Source organism: Budorcas taxicolor, chromosome 22, assembly GCF_023091745.1.
Source record: "Budorcas taxicolor isolate Tak-1 chromosome 22, Takin1.1, whole genome shotgun sequence".
In the NCBI taxonomy this organism is placed as follows: Eukaryota; Metazoa; Chordata; class Mammalia; order Artiodactyla; family Bovidae; genus Budorcas; species Budorcas taxicolor.
The window spans coordinates 24,755,641-24,776,445 of NC_068931.1; the positions used below are offsets into that span (position 1 = coordinate 24,755,641).

General features: G+C 35.6%; 1 protein-coding gene across 1 annotated transcript in view; it reads left to right on the plus strand.

Annotated features, from left to right (window-relative positions):
* Positions 1–20,805, plus strand: part of CCDC178 (coiled-coil domain containing 178) — a 374,413-nt gene that overhangs the window by 308,744 nt on the left and 44,864 nt on the right. Inside the window, exon 19 of the mRNA XM_052660209.1 lies at positions 16,380–16,452. Coding sequence (XP_052516169.1) covers positions 16,380–16,452 — 73 coding nt within the window. The remainder of the gene's footprint in view (positions 1–16,379; positions 16,453–20,805) is intronic.

Consider the following 20,805-nt stretch of genomic DNA (forward strand, 5'->3'; position numbering starts at 1 on the left):
TTTAAGTATTCAAATTGAACCATCACTATCTTAAATTGTAGCTATGTGATTTCACCTAATGAAAGAAACTAAATGAATCCATACTAATGCATTATTGGTATGTGCAGAACAAGAAGAACAAATCACACAAATTTTCCCACTTAATTATTGTGCTAGAAATTCATTGTCATATTATTGACCTATTTGGTCATGCCCAAGTTAATCATGTCTGAACCTTTCCCAGTGGGAAATAAGCTTGTTCACTTCCTGTCTTGCAAGAATATCAACTAAAACTCAGTCGCATATGCCTATAGCCCTATCGTTGCAGCCCACCGTAACCGTCATCTCCAACAGCGAGACTGCAGTCTGCAGTGAGCCCAGGAGACTTAGTGTCAGAAACTCATCACTTCCTGTGTCCTTTTTTTTTTCCTTTTTTTCCATTCTGCTCCATCATTTGCCACATTAAATTAAACCTAACTGTTTGCCAAAGCCGTTCCTGCCTTCTCTTTGCAAGGACCTGTTTTGAAATACAGAGTTTACGTGCAGTAACAGACTAGTAAACCAGCAACTTTAGTCGCTTATTAAAGTCAAGCATGTGTCTTTGTTTCATGTTGCTAATGATGTGGAACTATGGAGGCCCAAGTATATCTCGCCTGGATGGTGTGGGAGCGAATGCTGAGAGCTCATTACTCGGCTCCCCATTGGAATCCTGCAGGCTTCCGCTCATTGAGGAGACTGTGGGGGCTTTGACAGAATTATTATACTGAATATTTTTAGACTCATTAACTATATCACCAAAGCAAAACATCTCTTCCTTAGATGCAAATGGCTGCAGCTACTGTGGCTTTGCTTTAGTTATTGCAGAAAAAAGGATGAAGCTTGAAAACAACTTAAGAAAAAGACTTTTCATGCCTGAATGTTTGATTTTGCAACTTCTATTGGGACTGTTTGTGGCTGTTTTGCCACATTTGAACCACTTGTATAGAAGAGCTGTTTACAAAGATAAACATATCCCCATATTAAGCAATAATCCAAATCTTTTTTTAATTCTCTGTGTGTCCTAGAGTGCATTTCTGGATGTGAAGCTTTGACAATTATACTTTGGGCTGAGGGTTATGATGTTCATTCCCAAGATTATAGAGTAACTTTTGGTGCCTGACCTAAATCTAAACTGAGAATGACTGTGTAGTTAAAATAATAATTTGGGGGAATAGCTATTCTCTAATTCGGAAATTGTAACATATGCTGGCGGGCATGAAAGATGACACACTGTCTTAGATCATTACAATACCTTAACACAGCAGTCTGATTTAAGGTTGAAGAGCAAGAAAGGAATTTTAACCTAACTCCAAATTGTCTTGCTCTCGTGGATTTCAGTTCAACTTTAATACTACTTTATTGAGGCTATTTAATTTAGACTTAAGAAGCTCTTAAAGGGAAAAAAACTGTGCATACCTTAAAATTAATTCCTTAGAGCAGAGGATAGAGAATTACCTTTATGGTGGCATTTGCTATGGAAGTTTGGTTGGATCTGTATAGAATTCCAGAAGGAAATTAAATTTCAATTCTTTGATGGAGAGCCTTTAATATCTTATATATTTTTGTTTACTAGTGTGTCAAAAACTTGCCACCTCCAGCACCTAAGCTTAGATATGTTCTCTGGGTATTTAAACATTAAGATTTTATCTGAAATATTTTGTATGTTAACAGAAAAAAACAATTGTTGTTTGTGCACTAATATTTAATGCTTTGGAAGAAATACCCTTTGATTTTATTTGCGGTTCATTTCCCACACTACAGTGCTTTGACAATGGTGACAGTGACTTCATACATCAGGAATTTCTCCTGCTTTCCATGACCGCCAGGGAGTCTGAGGGGAATACTTTACATCTGAAACATGTTTTCCTTTGGGATTCCACCATTAGAATAACAGGTCTGATCAGTAGCCCATTATGAAATGGAACTTCTACAATGGAAGAGAGAAGAAGGAAAAACATCCTAAAAATCAAATGCATACTAATAACACTGGGATTTTTCCATCATGTTAAATGTATGCCATACCTTTTAGAACTCCATTACCTTTTCCTAAGAAATTTCAAGAAAAATTTATTTTCTTCCATTATCAAACATATAAAAAACATTGAATAGTGAGAAGTAGGAACTATCTAAAGTGGATAATTAGAAGACAGTGATAACGTGGTCAGTGTCATGGAATAGTTTTGTGGCAGAGTTCACTTCACCAGAAGTTCCAGGGGGATGATTCAAAGTTATTCTCACTGGTTCTAAAACAGATCATAAGACAGGGTATACATCAGTTCTTAAATGTTTTGCACTCCTTGCAAATAAGAACTTGAAATATAAATCCTACTGCTGATGAATCTGAAGCAGCATCATTTATTCAAAAATGTACTATGAATCCATGGGGGGGGGGGGAAGCACTTCTTTAGATATTAGATTTGCAGTAGTGAACAAAATGAACATTTATGTCCTCGTGAAGGAGACAGATAGCAAACCAGATAAATCAAATATGAAGTGTGTTAAGAAGTAGATCCAGATTGGGGATAGGAAACATGGGGGTGGAGTGGGATTCTACATAGGGGGTGCATGTTAGAATTAGCTCAGACGGATTCTTCTGAGTAAAGACGTGAAAGAGCGAGAGAGCCAGCTGTGTGGATATTTGATGGAAGGGTATTACAGGAACAACAGGGCTTCCCAAGTGGCTCAGTGGTAAAGAATCCACCTGCCAAGCAGGAGAAGTGAGTTCAGTCCCTGAGTCAGGAAGATCCGCTGGAGAAGGAAATGGCTACCTGCTCCAGTATTCTTGCCTGGGAAATCCCAAGGACAAGAGGAGACTGGTGGGCTACACTCCATGGGGTCCCAAAGAATTGGACACAACTTAGGGATTGAACAACAACAATAGCCTAACATAATCATGGGAGTGACACCCCATCACCCTTCTACTGGCCAGAAGTAAGTCACAGGTTCTGTCCCATTCAAAGGGAGGAACTCTTCAAGGATATGACCCATTGGGAATCATCTTAGAATTGTGCTTGAAAGTGAAAGGTGCTCAGTTGTATGCTACCCTTTGTGACCCCATGGACTATACAGTCCATGGAATTCTCCAGGCCAGAATACTGGAGTGGGTAGCCTTTCCCTTCTCCAGGTCATCTCCCCTACCCAGGGATCAAACCCAGGTCTCACACATTGAGCTTACTATGGTGGAGTAGGGAGTACCTGTTGAGATGGTGCATCTATATCCAAAACACTTGACTTATGAAAAGCACTTGCCAAGTGTAAACTGTTGCAACTGCTATTGTTTACATAAAATCTAAACACAAGCAAATAGTTAGAGGTTTAAGATGAAATTTAGGGGGGGAAGTCATTAAATTGGGAATTAAAAATTAGCATTGCCATCAAAGAACATTTATTAGACATTTATTTGTACATTCCTCTCCAGTGGATTGTGACCTTGTAGGTAAATTAGCTCATGTAATGCATTGAGGCATTAGGAATTTTTTCCTCTTAAAACAGTGCCTCTTAATAAACATTTGAGATTAGAAATGAAACCAAAACAATTCAATCTTAAATAAGTTATCTTAGCCTACTACAATGGATGAGGGATGAGCAGTAATCAACAGTTTTATCGTAAAGATGACTTGTTCTAAAAATATTAACGCAGTCAACCAGTTGAGTCTCACAGATCTTTATATATGATAACTAGTAATGAGATTGTAAATTAATCTCATGTTGAAAGAGGAATGTGCTATTTATTTCTCCTCTTGAAACATAATCTTCTGTTAAAGAAAATATATAATTTTCTTTCTGAACTTTACTGAAAGGCAACAAAATAAATGGAAAATATGGCATAATTGCATTCAATACCATACTAGTTCTAATTCTGATTCTTTCAGATTTTCACTAATGTTTGAAATTGTATAGCAAAAGATTGTTACTTTCTTTTTGATAAACAAAGTATCATCTCTTGTTTTGGATAGTATAAAATAAATGAAATGATTGATTTTTCTGAAAAGGTTCAAATATAAAAATTGCTACTACTTGAAACTACCATTTTTGCCTTTCTTAGATATCTGTCATGTTAGTCGAGGTTTGGGGTTCTCCATAGAAAGAGTCTGTGTGTACGTGTGTTTGTATGTGTGTATATCTGTGTTTGTGCTCAGTCACTTTAGTTGTGTCTGACTCTGCCACCCTCAGAACTGTAGCAGAGGGTTGGGTGAGAGAGTTGGATGGCATCACCAACTCAAAGGACATGAGTTTGGGCAAATTCCAGGAGATGAAAAACAGGGAAGCCTGGTATGCTGCAGTCCATGGGGTTGCAAAGAGTCGGACATGACTGAGCAATTGAAGAGCAACTATAAGTGTGTATATATATATACACACACATATATAATGAGATGAGATCCACCAATATTATGGAAAGCAGTTTGCTTTACAGAAAGTCTACTGATTTAAAGGTTGAAAGTTAAAAGTGCTAGTCGCTCAGTTATGTCCGACTCTTTGTGACCCTATGTACTGTAGCCTGCCAGGCCCCTCTGTGCATGGAATTCTTTAGGCAAGAATACTGGAGTAGGTAGTCGTTCCCTTCTCCAAGGGATCTTCCTGACCCAGGGATCAAACCCTGGGACCGTGCCTTACAATATCAGTATATCTTTAATGTTAAATATTAGCATTATTATATTTATTTCACAATTATTAGTTTAAATTCATTTCTCTGTTAATCCTCTCACAGACTCCAGATTTTGATTCTTTTTTTGTGTGTGATACATAATTCATGTTTTTTTTTTAATCCTTATTGAAATATAGTTGATTTACAATGTTGTGTTAGTTTCAGGTATACAGCAAAGTGACTCAGTTATATATAGATAGATAGATAGATAAATTTTTCTGGATTCTTTTCTAATACATTATTACAAGATATTGAGTATAGTTGTGTTTTATGTATAGTAATGTGTATATTTTAATCCCAAATTCCTAATTTAGCCCTCCCTTCTTTGGTAACCATAAATTTGTTTTCTGTGTCTGTGAGTCTGTTTCTGTTCTGTAAGTTCATTTGTATCTTTTTTTTTAGATTCCACATAAAAGCAGTATCATATAATATTTGGCTTTCTCTGCTTTTCCTGTCTTACTTCACTTAGTATGATAATCTTTGGGTCCATTTATGTTTTTGCAAATGATATTATTTCATTCTTTTTTTATGGCTAATATTCCATTGTGTATATATACCATATCTTTATCCACTTGTCTATTGATGGGCACTTCTCCAAAGAAGATGTGCAACTGGCTAACAGGCACGTGAAAAGAGGTAATTGTTAGAGAAATGCAAATCAAAACTACAATAAGGTATCTGTCAGAATGGCCATCATCAAAGGTCTACAGATAATAAATGCTGGAGAAGGTGTGGAGACAAAGAACCTTCCTACACAGCTGGTGGAATGTGAATTAGTACAGCCACTATGAAGAACAGGTTCCTTTAAAAAATAAAGCTGGAATAGCACCTGATCCAGCAATCCCATTCCTGGGTATATATTTGGAGAAAAGTATAATTTGAAAAAACATATGCACTGCAATGTTCATAGCTTGACTCTTTTTCTTTGGTATAACTTGTAATATATAATATGATAGAATCTTCCCCTTTCACATTTCTTTGTTAAAAATATTTTTAAACTGTACACTCTTTGCATAAATTTAAGAGTCACAATTAAATACCTCCCTTCCCAAAATTTTCATTGATATTTTGTTTTGAATTGGGTTCACTATCATATTTAATAGAAGAAAAATTTATGAGAAGATTGAGAGGACATCGTGTGGTTAAGTAACTTGTAAGGTAATAACAAGAGAAAAGTGAAAGTGTTAGTCTCTCAGCTGTGTCTGACTCTTGTGACCCCTTCGACTGTAGCCTGCCAGGCTCCTCTGTCCATGGGATTCTCCAGGCAAAAATACTGGAGTGAGTAGCCATGCCCTTCTCCAGGGCATCTTCCTGACCCAGGGGTTGAACATGGGTCTCCTGCATTGCAGGCAGATTCTTTACCATCTGAGCCATCAGGAAAGCCTGATAATAAGAGAGGGTGTCATGATTTAACCAAAAGCAGTCTTTAATATGTACTTATGCAATATTTTTAAATTACTCTTTGAGCAATCACATTCAGTGTGCATACTTAAATAGCAATTGTTTTTTTATAAAATGGATAAATCCATTAAAAATAATACTTCTGCCACATAGTTGAACCCTGATTCTTACCTGCAGATTTAATCATGTGCCAAAAGATATCCTTCCACTGATAACCAGTCTCATTTATTTGCAGTGCAGTACCACATGTAAATTAATGAAATGCTATTCCCAGTGACTGTGCCCCACGCCTATGAAAGGGAGTACAGAGTCATTACCAAATGTTATTCTGAGCTTTTTTGCATAACTTAGGGCCTGTCTTCAAACTGGCTAATAACAATATTTTCAAGTAAACTATTAAACAAAAAAATGAACCTGTTGGTATGAACATGAATTAAGAACTTTAGAAATATTGCATAATATTGGAATCACTAAAACTACAGTCCACACTTAAGCTCATTTTTTTCCCCTTTCACACCCACAGACGACATGGATAATCATCACTGAATTATCTTTTTTGTTTTGTACAGACTAACCTTCACAACCATCGACACACAATGCTCCAGGTGGCCATAAACAATTAAACTGGACACTTGAAGAGAAACATATTTATCTAGTTGCTAACTCACAACTTCTGTTGAACAAAGTAATGAATTTTGTGATTATTCTAGGTCAGGTTTAATCTTAGAAGCTTTTCTATTCAGTTTTATATAAATGAGCTACTGTGTGTCAACCTCTGTCTTCTGTTTGGGTTTCATTACATAAAACTCTAGGTACAATATTAATGGAAACAAACATTTCTGAGGCAAAATGGAATTGGGGTTCAGTGATGCAGGCCCAAATTCGTGCACTGCTTACCTGGAGGAGTTCAGCAAAGGGTTAAAATTATTTTTCCACATTAGGAAAATTTCCACATGATGAGTCTCTTATTCTTTAAATTTTTTATGCTTTTACTTTTGTGTCTGCATTTTCTTGGCTTTCTTTCTGTGTGTCTGACCACCTTTCTGTCTTGTGAAACAATTCATCAAAATATCTTGTTTTGTTTACTTTTAGCTTATTTTGTAGAACTAAAATAAAAACTATGACAATATGTTTAGAGAAAAAGAATGGAGCCCAGACAAATTTTGGACTTAGTATCTAAGATATTTAGCAGTCAATTGGATGGGCATGCTGGAGGGAAGCAGAAAATTCATGGATTAACTCTGAGGTTACTTAGGGTCACACTAGGTAGCAGGATATTTAAGTAACTGAAAGAGACTTAACAAAATTGAACAGACTTGAGAAAGAAGAACCTGCTTTGTTTTATATTTATCGTACTCCTTGGTCATAGATGCAAGTACTATAACTCTAGGGTGAAATTCTAACCCCTGTGCTTAGTATTTAGCTTACTCTACTTTCTCATCCTCCGCTTGCTACCAATCTGTTTTTCCCCCATCTTCTTTCTTCTGCTCTGCTCAGGCCATTTTTTTGCTCACTAAAGTCAAAAGACACTAATTCCTTTCCAACAACTTTCTTTGCTCATGTTTCTCTCTCTTATCAGAATGACCTTTTTTATGCTTCAGTGTGGAAGTTTCTTCTTGAAACTTACTTCCTCAAGAAGGTTGTCCCAGCTCCTAGCAACTAGAGTGATTTCAATCCATTTTGAACTCCTCTAACGCTTCCTGCACTTTCACTTGGTATTTATCAAATACTCCTTTACGTTGCTGGTCTCTGGTCACATTTTTATATGCACGTGCCTGGCCTTGGCAGGTTTCTACTCTGTTTGAAATGCACAAGCATCATGTCTCATATAGAGTTGCATATCCCATGCCTCCTACTGTAGTTTAGGCAAGTAGCAGGTAGTCAATATTTAGTAAAGGGGATAGTAAATATTTATTAAAGGGGAAGGGAAGACTGTGCCTCCTTAAACTTAGGTGAAAAGAAACTGCATATTCCCTGGTAGTAGAAATAATGGAAGCTTAGTAATTGAAACATCACAGGTTTCTCACATGGTTCTGGGAGTCAGAAGTCCAAAATCAGTCTCACTGAGCTGAAGCTGAAGTGTAGGTAGAGCTAGTTCCTCCTGAAGGTTCTAAGAATGTGGCCTCATCTTTTCCAGCTTTTAGAGGTGAATTCATTAGCTCATGGCTCCTTTCTCACACTGACATCACATTTTGTCATCACATCTTCACTGACTCATTGTGTCTTCATATAGATTCTTCTGCCTTTGTGCCCCTGTCTCCTTCTTATAATGGTTCTTTTGATGCTGGGCTCATCTGGATAATCCAGGATAATCTCCCTATCTGGAAATCTTTAACTTAACTATATCTGCAAAATCCCTTTTGCCATCTAAAGTAGCAGAGTCATAGGATCCAAGGATTAGAATGTGGACATCTTAGGACAATTGACTTATGCTTCCATGATATGCCTTCTCTTACCCTCATGCAACAGATGTTGTTGAGGTCCTGCTATGGTGCTAACCAACGTGGTGATACAATCAGAAGCAAAGCAAATAGATCTTCCCAATAAGCTCAGAGTCTACTGGCAAAATTTGCATGTTAAAAAAGGTTTGTAATTCAACGTGACATGCTTTATTAGAGATAATATTAGACCTCCATGGGAGCGTGGAGGAGGAAGTATTGTCTTTCTGCCTGGGGCAGGGAGATGCCCCAGTGAAGCCTCCCTCATGAAGTAGTAATCTCTGTTGTAATATGGGCCTATATTGTACAGCGTTAACCTGTGGTGTTGGTTCAACAGGCATAAGAGCTAATAAAATTTTACAATGTACAATTTGTTGTAATTGAAGTGAAAATAACCCAGCTTCCTTGGCACTCATTAAAGTCCTGATATTTATTAATTAAGTCATTCAAATAATATTTATTGAGAAATTTCCATGCACCTGGCCTTGAATGAGGTACAAGAACACAAAAATGAATATCACAATGAACCATACCCTCAAGAACCTAATTGCATAGCAGAAAGAGCAGGTAACAGCTTCCATTGGTTGGTCCTTCTCATTTTGTAAATAATTTTATCTTTTCTGTTTCTCAGAAGTCTCCTAATGTTTTCACAGTGTTCATATACCTTTCTCTCTCATTTACTCTAAGGTTGCAAAGTTTTCCCAGCTATCATCTTGTGTCTTTTTTTTTTTTTAACTTACTTCCAAAACAACTATTAAATATCCATGAGCCACGGCTTAGGGATACCATCATGAATAGTTTTCTGTGTCAGCCTCTATGTTTTAAATTTCACTTTCTGACTTTAAGTTTGACTTGAAACTTGTGTTTAGAAATATTCAGGAAGTTTATCCCATTATATAATGTATTTCAGAAACAGCAAAATCTTATTGATTTGATAATCCCACATATCATGTAATGAGCAGAACAAGCTGTCAAAAGAACAAAGGAGTGACTAGATCTCCACAAAGCTCATTTACTCAAAGTGAAAGGGGAAAAAAAAACAATTGCTTGATTTGACAGTGCTTAAACTAACATGACAGAAAACATAATAAAATTGGTCCAACTATTACACTTTCATTTGTTCCAAGGACTATGACTAAGTGTCTACATACTAAATTTATAGAATATGTAGCCACATTTGAGGTAGAATTTGGGAAGGCTTAGAAGTTCCCATTATTTCTGTACTATCTACCATGAACACAGTACATATCTAAAATTCCTATCATTTGATTTACTCCCGTGGGTAAAGCAATGTGCAGAGGCCCTTCTTAAATGCACAGGGTAATTAACGCAAATCTCTTTGGGAGCATTGATATATGAAACAGAATTTGGTTAATTGGACTACTTACAGTTTACGTAGGGATGTATATTGAGATAGAAATTCAGAGGGCAGAGGGTCAACCATAGAAAAGTTTTGTTTTAAGTGTGGAAAGATCATAAGACTTCCCTACACAGACTTTAAAGAACCAAACTGGAAAGCAGTCAGAGCATAGCCTGAAGATCCAAGAGGCTGCTTCTCTGTTTCGTTAAAATGTTATTAATTTTTACTTTCTATTTCATTATGTCAATCCTGGTGGAAGTTTGTATATTTTACTGATCTTTTCTGAGAATCAACACTGCCTTTGTGGATTTTTTTTGTTATATGTTTGATTTCCATTTTGCTAAATTCTTTCCCAACATTTTTGCAGAGAATTCTGTTCTTCTACCTTAACTATTTCATTTTCATAACATCTGCTTAATTTCTGCCTTTCTTCTTACTTCATTTTTTTATTTTGCAACTTTATTCAGCAATAATTGCCAAATAATTATGTATATTAAAGTGTGCTACATAATGGTTCTAACATAAGAATAGATGTTCTTCTAGCTATCATCTGGTTGTAGCCTACACATTTGATATTTGTTTAACTATCTTTCAGTATTCAGTACTTAGAAATTTATTATGATTTATTTTGATTCATCTTTTATTTAGAATTATACTCCTAAATTTCTAAAGCTGTATTAAAATATTTTGCCTTTTTTTCACTTCTAATTTATTTGCTTTTATCTTAAGAACATAGTCTATACAATACCAGTTGCTTGAAAAAATAAGACTTGTTTTAAAATCTCATAGAATTGGATATGATTGATGCTTTAATTTATGCAAGTTTCAAGTATTAGCGTTTTATGTATGCTTAAGAAAACTGTGCAGTTTATAATTTGGGGCACATTTGAGAGAGTAGTTTTTATATACATATTTGCTAGCTCAAGGTTGTTAACCCTGTTAATCATCATTATTTTAATTTTTAACTTGTCAAAATAGATGGCTATGTTGAAGTCTCTTGTATGTTGATACATTTATGGACTTCCATTATTAGTCATTACTGCCATACAAATGTTTGATTGATATATATTTCTCATTAATTGAGCAATAGTTTTCCATTATACATATATATTGATCATCTCTATGTCTAAAAATACCATTTGTCTTAAAAGTCTCTTTTGCCTTGTATACCCAAGTTTTCACTGGACTACCATATGCCTACTAGGCTACTTTTGTTTATTTAGTTTTAGTTTTTTATAGATTTTAGTATGCTTCTTGAGAGTGTCAGTTCAGTTCAGTTCAGTTGCTCAGTCGTGTCCAACTCTTTGCGACCCCATGAATTGCAGCACACCAGGCCTCCCTGTCCATCACCAACTCCAGGAGTTCACTCAAACTCACGTCCATCAAATCGGTGATGCCATCCAGCCATCTCATCCTCTGTTATCCCCTTCTCCTCCTGCCCCCAATCCCTCCCAGCATCAGAGTGTTTTCCAATGAGTCAACTCGTCGCATGAGGTGGCCAAAGTACTGGAATTTCAGCTTTAGCATCATTCCTTCCAAAGAACACCCAGGACTAATCTCCTTTAGAATGGACTGGTTGGATCTCCTTGCAGTCCAAGGGACTCTCAAGAGTCTTCTCCAACACCACAGTTCAAAAGCATCAGTTCTTTGATGCTCAGCTTTCTTCACAGTCCAACTCTCACATCCATACATGACTACATACATACATACTAGCCTTGACTAGATGGACCTTTCTTGGCAAAGTAATGTCTCAGCTTTTGAATATACTATCTAGGTTGGTCATAACTTTTCTTCCAAGGAGTAAGTGTCTTTTAATTTGGTGGCTGCAGTCACCATCTGCAGTGATTTTGGAGCCCCCAAAAATAAAGTCTTTCACTGTTTCCACTGTTTCCCCATCTATTTCCTGTGAAGTGATGGGACCAGATGCCATGATCTGAGTTTTATGAATGTTGAGCTTTAAGCCAACTTTTTCACTCTCCTCCTTCACCTTCATCAACAGGCTTCTCAGTTCCTCTTCACTTTCTGCCATAAGAGTGGTGTCATCTGTATATCTGAGGTTATTGATATTTCTCTGGGCAATCTTGATTCCAGCCTGTGCTTCTTCAAGCCCAGTGTTTCTCATGATGTCCTTTGCATATAAGTTGAATAAGTAGGGTGACAATATACAGCCTTGACGTACTCCTTTTCCTGTTTGGAACCAGTCTGTTGTTCCATGTCCAGTTCTGACTGTTGCTTCCTGACCTGCATATAGGTTTCTCAAGAGGCAGGTAAGGTGGTCTGGTATTCCCATCTCTTACAGAATTTTCCACAGTTTATTGTGATCCACACAGTCGAAGGCTCTGGCATAGTCAATAAAGCAGAAATAGATGTTTTTCTGGAACTCTCTTGCTTTTTCCATGATCCCACGGATGTTGGCAATTGGATCTCTGGTTCCTCTGCCTTTTCTAAAACCAGCTTGAACATCTGTAAGTTCACAGTTCATGTACTGCTGAAGCCTGGCTTGGAGAATTTTGAGCATTACTTTACTAGCATGTGAGATGAGTGCAATTGTGTGGTAGTTTGAGTATTCTTTGGCATTGCCTTTCTTTGGGATTGGAATGAAAACGGACCTTTTCCAGTCCTGTGGCCACTGCTGAGTTTTCCAAATTTGTTGGTATATTTAGTGCAGCACTTTCACAGCATCATCTTTCAGGATTTGAAATAGCTCAACTGGAATTCCATCACGTCCACTAGCTTTGTTCGTAGTGATGGTTTCTAAGGCCCACTTGACTTCACATTCCAGGATGTCTGGCTCTAGGTGAGTGATCACACCATCGTGATTATCCGGGTCATGAAGGTCTTTTTTGTACAGTTCTTCTGTGTATTCTTGCCACCTCTTCTTAATATCTTCTGCTTCTGTTAGGTCCATACCATTTCTGTCCTTTATCAAGCACTTTTCATATATAAGCACAGTTTTTAAATCTAATCTCTTGTCATAAGTGATGAGAATAATCCATATACAGTTATTATTATAAATTATGTGTTTGTACTTCATTCTATTATCTTTTGGTTTCCTAATTGTCTTGCTTTTTCTATTGCTTCCTTTTTCTCCCTACTTGGCTTTTTTAATTAATTGAGGATTCTTGTTTCTTTTTTAATTCCATTTTTTCCTTTAACTTGACAGTCAAACACTATTTCTAACATTTTATTTGAAAGTTTATTTTTGTTAATATACTTTCAATTGTCCCATGAATATCTGATAACAAAATGTGCCTCATATTTTATTTTAGTACAGTATGTTTTTTAAGTACATTATGAGTTAGAGAATTTTATTTCATATTTCTGGCATTCAGACATATATACTTCTGTTATAAAACATTTTGGTGTCTCTCTTGTAAATTCTCAAGTTAGATATTATAATTTTTACTGCCATTGCTTATAATACTATTATTTTGTACTGACCATGTTTGATTTTATCTACATATTTACCTTTTGTGTTATTGGTCATCATTTTTCCTTTCAATTATGTCCTCTCTCTGGAATCATTTTCCTTCTCCCTGAATTGCATCCTCTCTGGAAGGAACATAGGACATAAACCCAGTTTTACTTTATCTAAAATATTTCTTCATTACAGTTGTTCCAAATCAGCAAATGAGACTGAAAAGGAAGTGTGGAACAGTACAGCAAAACCAAGAATAAAATCAAAGAAAGAGTTTGAAAGAGTGATAAAGGATTTAGCTATATCAGATGCCACAGATGATTTTGCTTAGAGCCATTTTGGTGAAGTGGTAGAAGTCTGAAGGGTGAAGGAGATAAAGAAATGGGAACAGAAGAGGTGACAAGAGGTTTTCAAATTCCTCTGAAGAAATGGAAAGCCAAGTGGCCACGTAGCCTCCTTACAATCCAGTTTATATCTATTACACTTGTTTGTTTGATGAGTCAGTTAAGGTTCAAGTAACACTGTAACACAAAGTCACATAGCATGCTAGTACCTAGATCTGCTTGAGCTTTCAAATATCCAATGATACATTCAATGCTATCACCAGGAATTTCCAGAATGTGGCACAACTGTTGAAATTTCCTTACTATGAGTTACTGTCATTCCATAGATATTAATTATCAAACACCATTTTACTTTTCAGCTTCTGTGAGTCTCCTGGAATTTAGTTCATAATGTTTGTTGAAAAAAATGTGATTAGTTACACATACTTGGAAGGTATTGTTTTATTTTTATACACATCTTTGGTAGTATCTATTGTCCCATGGATTCATTTAGATACTTTGGTTCAAGCCAACAAATGGTTTAGTAAATTTTTGGTATCCATGATAATTTGTACTGTTTTGCAGATTTTCTTCTGATTGTTGAAATCTTTCTAGCCCCAGAGTAATTCTATATCAGTAACAAGAAGCTAAGACAAAAATAAGGTCATAAGATTTTTGCATTCTACATGTAGTTCATAAAGAAGAAGTTCATCTGTTTCTGACCCTTGATTTCTTATAGCTGCAAACTGGTTTCTTTCTGTCTCTAGGCTCACCCCTATTTGCATGATTGTGTTGTCTATTTTCTTTACACTTGCAGTTGAAACTTGCAAATAGTTTCAAAAAAATAATGTCAGAAACAATTATGTTTATTTGTGTGTAAATGAAATAAAGCTATTGGCAGTATTTATAATGGAACTGGATGTCTTTAGAGTAGAAAAATATTGTATATCTTCTTGAAGATTCAAAATAAGTCAGTGAGCTCTATAATTAATTATTTTTGATGTAATGTTTTTATTGTGAATTGATTTTAGGGAAATGCTATTTTATCCCCTTGACTCATTTGCATCAAAACAAGTGGGTCTCATAAGACTGTAAAGAAATACTGTGAATAGTCATCAAAAAAAATTGTTCAGCCACAGTTCATAAGTGAACATCAAACAGGCCTATGTAGGGTATTCATTTGGCCACATTTTTAAAATCAAAGGATTTAATTACTCTTGGACAGATGACTGACAGGCAAAGAAATGGAAATTTTAAGAATATGTTCATCTCTAAAATATAGTGATGGCTTAACCTTCTATTTTTTAGCCTTCATATAATTCCATTTTCCACTTTTTAAAAAGAATTAATTTTCATTTACACAGTGTTAGGTCTTTTATCTTGTGAGGATAATTTCTATTACAGAATTTAAAAAATTTTTTTATTAACATCTTCCTTTTAAATCACAGACAGTAGTTTCAGAATTAAGATAATACTTTTATTTCTTTGTTTCTATTTGAACTGTTCAAGAGAACTGTGTGTGAAATTTAGCAACTTAGGTAAACAAAATATCCAAATTGTTATCTTTATAATTTGTAAGTCAATTATCCATCAGAACCCAGTCATTTTATTCCAGAACCAGTTATATCTTCTATGAAACTAAGAAGTTGGTAAGGTTTGAAGTTTATTTATACTATTATGTATGTAAAAAATATTAGGTTAGTTATTTATTATATCTCATAGCATGTTTTATGATTGCAATGTATACAAAAGACACACATATGTATTTTCAAATAAAGGAATAGACTCGATCTTTTAACTATGAACTATGAGATTTCATAGTATCTGTTACCAGTCAGCTTGGTTTCTCCCATGTCATCAGAGTTTTTATATGTTAGCTGAGTTCCAAATACAGAATCTTGAAACATAGTATTATTTATATAATTAGAGTAACAGAGTAATCCTTTATGAATTTCCTTAAAGGCTGGCTCTAAATTTGTGAATGCATGTGAGTTTTATTTTTCTTAAGTGTACCTAAGCAGTTGACAAAGGAGATTTCCAGAAATGAGCTATGTGATCTTTAACACCAGTCTGTGGAACGGATTTGATAATAAAGAAATATCTCATTACTTTTGAGATTTGTGTATTGTACGTGTGCGGCTTGGTAACCGAGTACTACAAAAAGACCAGCATTAGCTGGATTTTGTAGATCTGTCATTCCTGCCATGCCAAAAATCTGTGGGGTAGTTTGTAATTGCCATTGTTTGGGTTATTACAATAAACAGAACTGATAGGATTTATACTATTTGCCTTGTAAGCTGCATTTCACCTCACTCTGTTGAATTAAAATTGCAAGCACATATCTTTGCTTATCAGTTTTATTTGTGTCAGAAATAGAGAAAGGCAGTATGCTTTCAGTATATGGAACCTTATAACAAGCAGGTCAGAAATTATAATCATTATTTTAATAGTCTCCTGCAAATGAGACTGTATGTGTGCTCCTATTATCTATCACCTAAAATATGTTCCGATAGGAAAATACTCTTATTTCCTTTATCATGTTTTGTCAGAGCTTTAAATATGATTTTAATTGGATTACTTAAGGTAAAAATGCACATCTGCAGAATACAGGATTTTTTTTCCTCTTCTTTGTCAAATACGCATCTTTTTTTTTCTTTGAGCTGCTTCTACTGTTGTTGGAATATTTGACTATGTTTATAGGTGAGAAACACAAGGAGATTCCAAAATGCTTTACCTTTCTTTCACAGTAAAGAATCTCTATAATTTCCACTCTTAGGCTGAAGGTTTCTCACCTATGAAATTCTCAAGCTCACTAGCAGTGACATCAGATGTACTTGCAAATTTTCAGATACCTATGATGAGTTAATCCATGCATGCATACACAGATACATCCCTCAGAAATCCTGTACCCCCTAACAATTGTCACACATGGCCAGCACCACATACTCATACCCAGTTCCCACCCTAGTGTACTGGGAAGTGGTTTTTACTTCGAGAATGTGAAATGCTCCACACCTCTCATATTTGTCCTGCATGTTGCATTGATGAGATTTGTTTCTTGCAGTGATTCTATTAATTTCCTGTTTGAATGTCTTTTCTTGTGTTTGGATTTTTAATGGATTTTCCTTGTGTATGCAGAAGATTTTTGTGCTCTTTTAAACTACCATCCACTTTTCAGAAGGATACTTTTCTTCCAAAATGTATATATGAGGTATTGTTTAATAATCTGTCTCATAGAGTCAAATCTTCAGCAGTTGCATTGAAAACAAGTATAATAATGGACAAATTGTTATTCACGAAGAACTGAGGGCTGTCCAGAACTATCAGTCCTGCCAAGTATTACCTTTTATTTCAAGGGACTTCTGTTTTTTCAGTATTGACTGGTCTTTGTTTTCTGGCAAAACAATTTATAGTTCATTTTCAGATAACTATACATATGGTATTTGTATTTTAATTAAAAAGACTGTTGTTATGTCTGATTCTTATAAGCAGAAATTCATTATAAGGACACTTCTCATTTCCTTGAAATGTTCCCTTTATTTTTTTCCAGGGTTCCTAAATTGCAAAAGCCAGTTAAATTATGTCTTTGGGGAGTTAATTTTTGGCACCATATGTCTCTAAAAATGATTTAATTTTATCTAAAGTATGTTTGCAAAGATATTTATGTTCTATAATGCACACAGACAAGTTAAGGAATTTTCTTAAAGAAAAAACGCACTGGTCTGCTATTGTTCCCAACACAGTAACATACAATGTATGTTTAAGCTTGCAAAGAATTCTGTTTATCTAGGTTAATATATTTTTAATATCTGTTGTTGCCTTTTAAAACTTTGACTTAACATAGTCTTTATGATATCAACACGATTGACATGAAACTGTTATTGACATTATTCCTATTAGGGATAATTTTAGAAAACTTAAATCACAAAAAATCAATTGTAGTCTGAGGATTAATTTGAGGGGTTATAAAACAACTTTCTCCAAAGCTGCATTAATCAGTTTATATACCCTTATACTTTTTCCAAGGGATGTGCCACCAACCCTCCTCTAATACTCCTCAAATTCAGATTCTCATAAAAATGAGTTACATATGTCTTTCAATTTAGTATGAAATAAATTATAAAGTAACTGTTCAACATCTGTATTTATATGTGAGCAGGGTGGGGAGAATACAAAATTTTTTAGCAATTTATAAAATGTCTAGAAGGAGTGATTCTTTCCTTATTGATGTAAACTCATATACCTTGGGTATTTCTTTTATTATGTTTCCAGTCACACTGAGGAGATATATAATAGAAATCTTGTTTTACAAAAAAGCACAAATATTTTATGTTAGCCAATGGTCAAGGGTAATAGGATATTTTTTAAACTCAGGTTTTAATACTGGATTGACCAAAACATTGTTCAGCTTCTGAATCTCAATAGATTTTCCACAAGTAATCCCACATCACAGTGTATAGAGGATACCCTTCTTACAGAGATGTCAACTTAGCCGATGGGCTTTTTTTTTTTTTTTAGAAACAACCAAACATACAATAATTTAAAGTTATGTGTAAGCTATAAGTGAATAAATAAATTTTAATAATAGAACATTGTGTACCTTTACCAGTTTTGTAAATCTTGATATTTGACATACTTGCTTTGGATGATAAAACCAGTATAGACAGTTGTACACCAAACCCTGTATCTGCCTACTTCTAATACTATTGTTTTCCTATTTTCTCAGAGTTAATTGCTAGCCTCTTCTTCAGTTCAGTTCAGTTCAGTCGCTCAGTCGTGTCCGACTCTGCGACCCCGTGAATCGCAGCACACCAGGCCTCCCTGTCCATCACTAACTCCCAGAGTTCACTCAGACTCACGTCCATCGAGTCAGTGATGCCATCCAGCCATCTCATCCTCTGTCGTCCCCTTCTCCTCCTGCCCCCAATCCCTCCCAGCATCAGAGTTTTTTCCAATGAGTCAACTCTTCGCATGAGGTGGCCAAAGTACTGGAGTTTCAGCTTTAGCATCATTCCCTCCAAAGAAATCCCAGGGCTGATCTCCTTCAGAATGGACTGGTGGGATCTCCTTACAGTCCAAGGGACTCTCAAATCTTCTCCAACACCACAGTTCAAAAGCATCAATTCTTTGGTACTCATCTTTCTTCATAGTCCGACTCTCACATCTATACATGACCACTGGAAAAACCATAGCCTTGACTAGACAGACCTTTGTTGGCAACGTAATGTCTCTGCTTTTCAATATGCTTTCTAGGTTGGTCATAACTTTTTTTCCAAGGAGTAAGCATCTTTTAATTTCATGGCTGCAGTCACCATCTGTGATGATTTCTTAGTGTTCATCATTTCGTCTATGTTTTTAATACTATGTTTACATAGTAATTAATTTCCCTGGTGGCTGAGACGATAAAGAATCTGCCTGCAATGTGGAAGACACAGGTTCAAGCCATGGGTCAGGAAAATCCCTTGGAGAAGGGAATGACTACACACTCCAATATTCTTACCTAAGAATCCCATGGACAGAGGAACCTGGTAGGCTTCAGTCCACAGGGTTGCAAAGAGTCAGATGTGACTGAGTGACTTTCCCTTCACTTCCTCCTTTCTCAGAGTTAAACTACTAGCCTTTTTTTTAGTGTTTACCATTTCATCTGTGATTTCAATACTACCTTTATGTAGTAGTTACTTTAAAATAACTATTAGTTTTCTTTCTTTTTGGTTGTGCTGGGTCTTCATTGCTTTGCACGGGCTTTCTCTAGTTACGGCAACTGGGGCCTACTCTCTAGTGACGGTGCATGGGCCTCTCACAGCAACAGCTTCACTTTTTGCAGAGCTCAGGCTGTAGGGCACAAGGGCTTCAGTAGTTGCAGCTTGTGGGCTCAGTAGCTGTGGTTCCTGGGCTCTAGAGCACAGGCTCTGTAGTTGTGGTGCAAGGGCTTAGCTGCTCTGCAGCATGTTGGCTCTTCCAGGACCAGCAATCGAACCCATGCCCCCTGCATTGGCAGATGTATTCTTATCCACTGTGCCACCGGAGAAGTCCCAGTTTTCTTTTTTATTTATATAAATGTTATACTATGTATATCACTTGCAATTTTAGGGTATTTATTTTAAATGCTAAGATTTAGGGTATGAACATACCAAAGTGTATTTTTTTTCATTCCTCAAGAGTAGACAGATGTCCAAATTTTCATTATTGCAAGTTATGCTATACATGAGCTTTATTTTGTTTCCTTGATAATACATTGTGACCGTTTCAAAAGCATTATCTCTCAGACTTTAGGATGTGTTACATCACTTGTAGGTCTGGTTAAGACACCAGTTGCTACGTTTCAGAGCTTCTAATTCAGTGAGTCTGAATGCCTGTTTCCTAACAAGCTCTGGGGTGATACTAATCCTTCTGGTCTTGAGAATCACTCGTCTAGAATTTGTAGATTTAAATACAATTTCTGGATCAAGGGAAAATATGCCTGCAACTTCAATAGATAATGGCAAATTGCTCTTTAAAGTCTTCGTATAAGGGACTTCCCTTGCAGTCCAATGATTAAGACTTCACCTTCCAGCTCAGGGGGTGTGGGTTTGATCCCTGATTGGGGAGCTAAGATCCCACAAGCCTTGTGGCCATAGAACCAAAACAAAAACAGAAAGCAAAATAGTATTGAAACAAATCCAATGAAGACTTTAAAAACTGTCCGCATCAAAAAATGAATAAAGTCTTTGTATCAAATTATGAACAAATTTGAACTATATATTAAATTTCAGATTTTCCTACATATTTACCAATGATTGGTGTGGACAATTTTTTTTTTTTCTAAGTAATTACCAGCCTTATGAGTGTGAAGTATGTTTGACTCAGCTGGAGCTTGAATATGTTTTCAAATGTTTATTGGCCAAATAACTCTCCTTTTCTGTGAGTTGCCTTTTTGTATTATATGCCCATTTTTCTGGTAGATTGCTGTGTTGTTTCTCTTATTGATTTCTAAGGGTTCTTTCTTTGTTAAAGAAATTAATCCTTATCAGCTGTGTGTTATTAATATCATCTCTAAGCCTGTGGCTTGTTTTTACTCTAAATTGTAAGTTTTTAAAACATTTGAATGTAATTAAATTTGTCATTACTTTCCATTAGAATTTATTATTTTAATATTTAGTTTAAAAAAATCATTCCTCTCTTAAAAGTCATAAAATTAGCCTGTCATATTTCCATACAAAAAT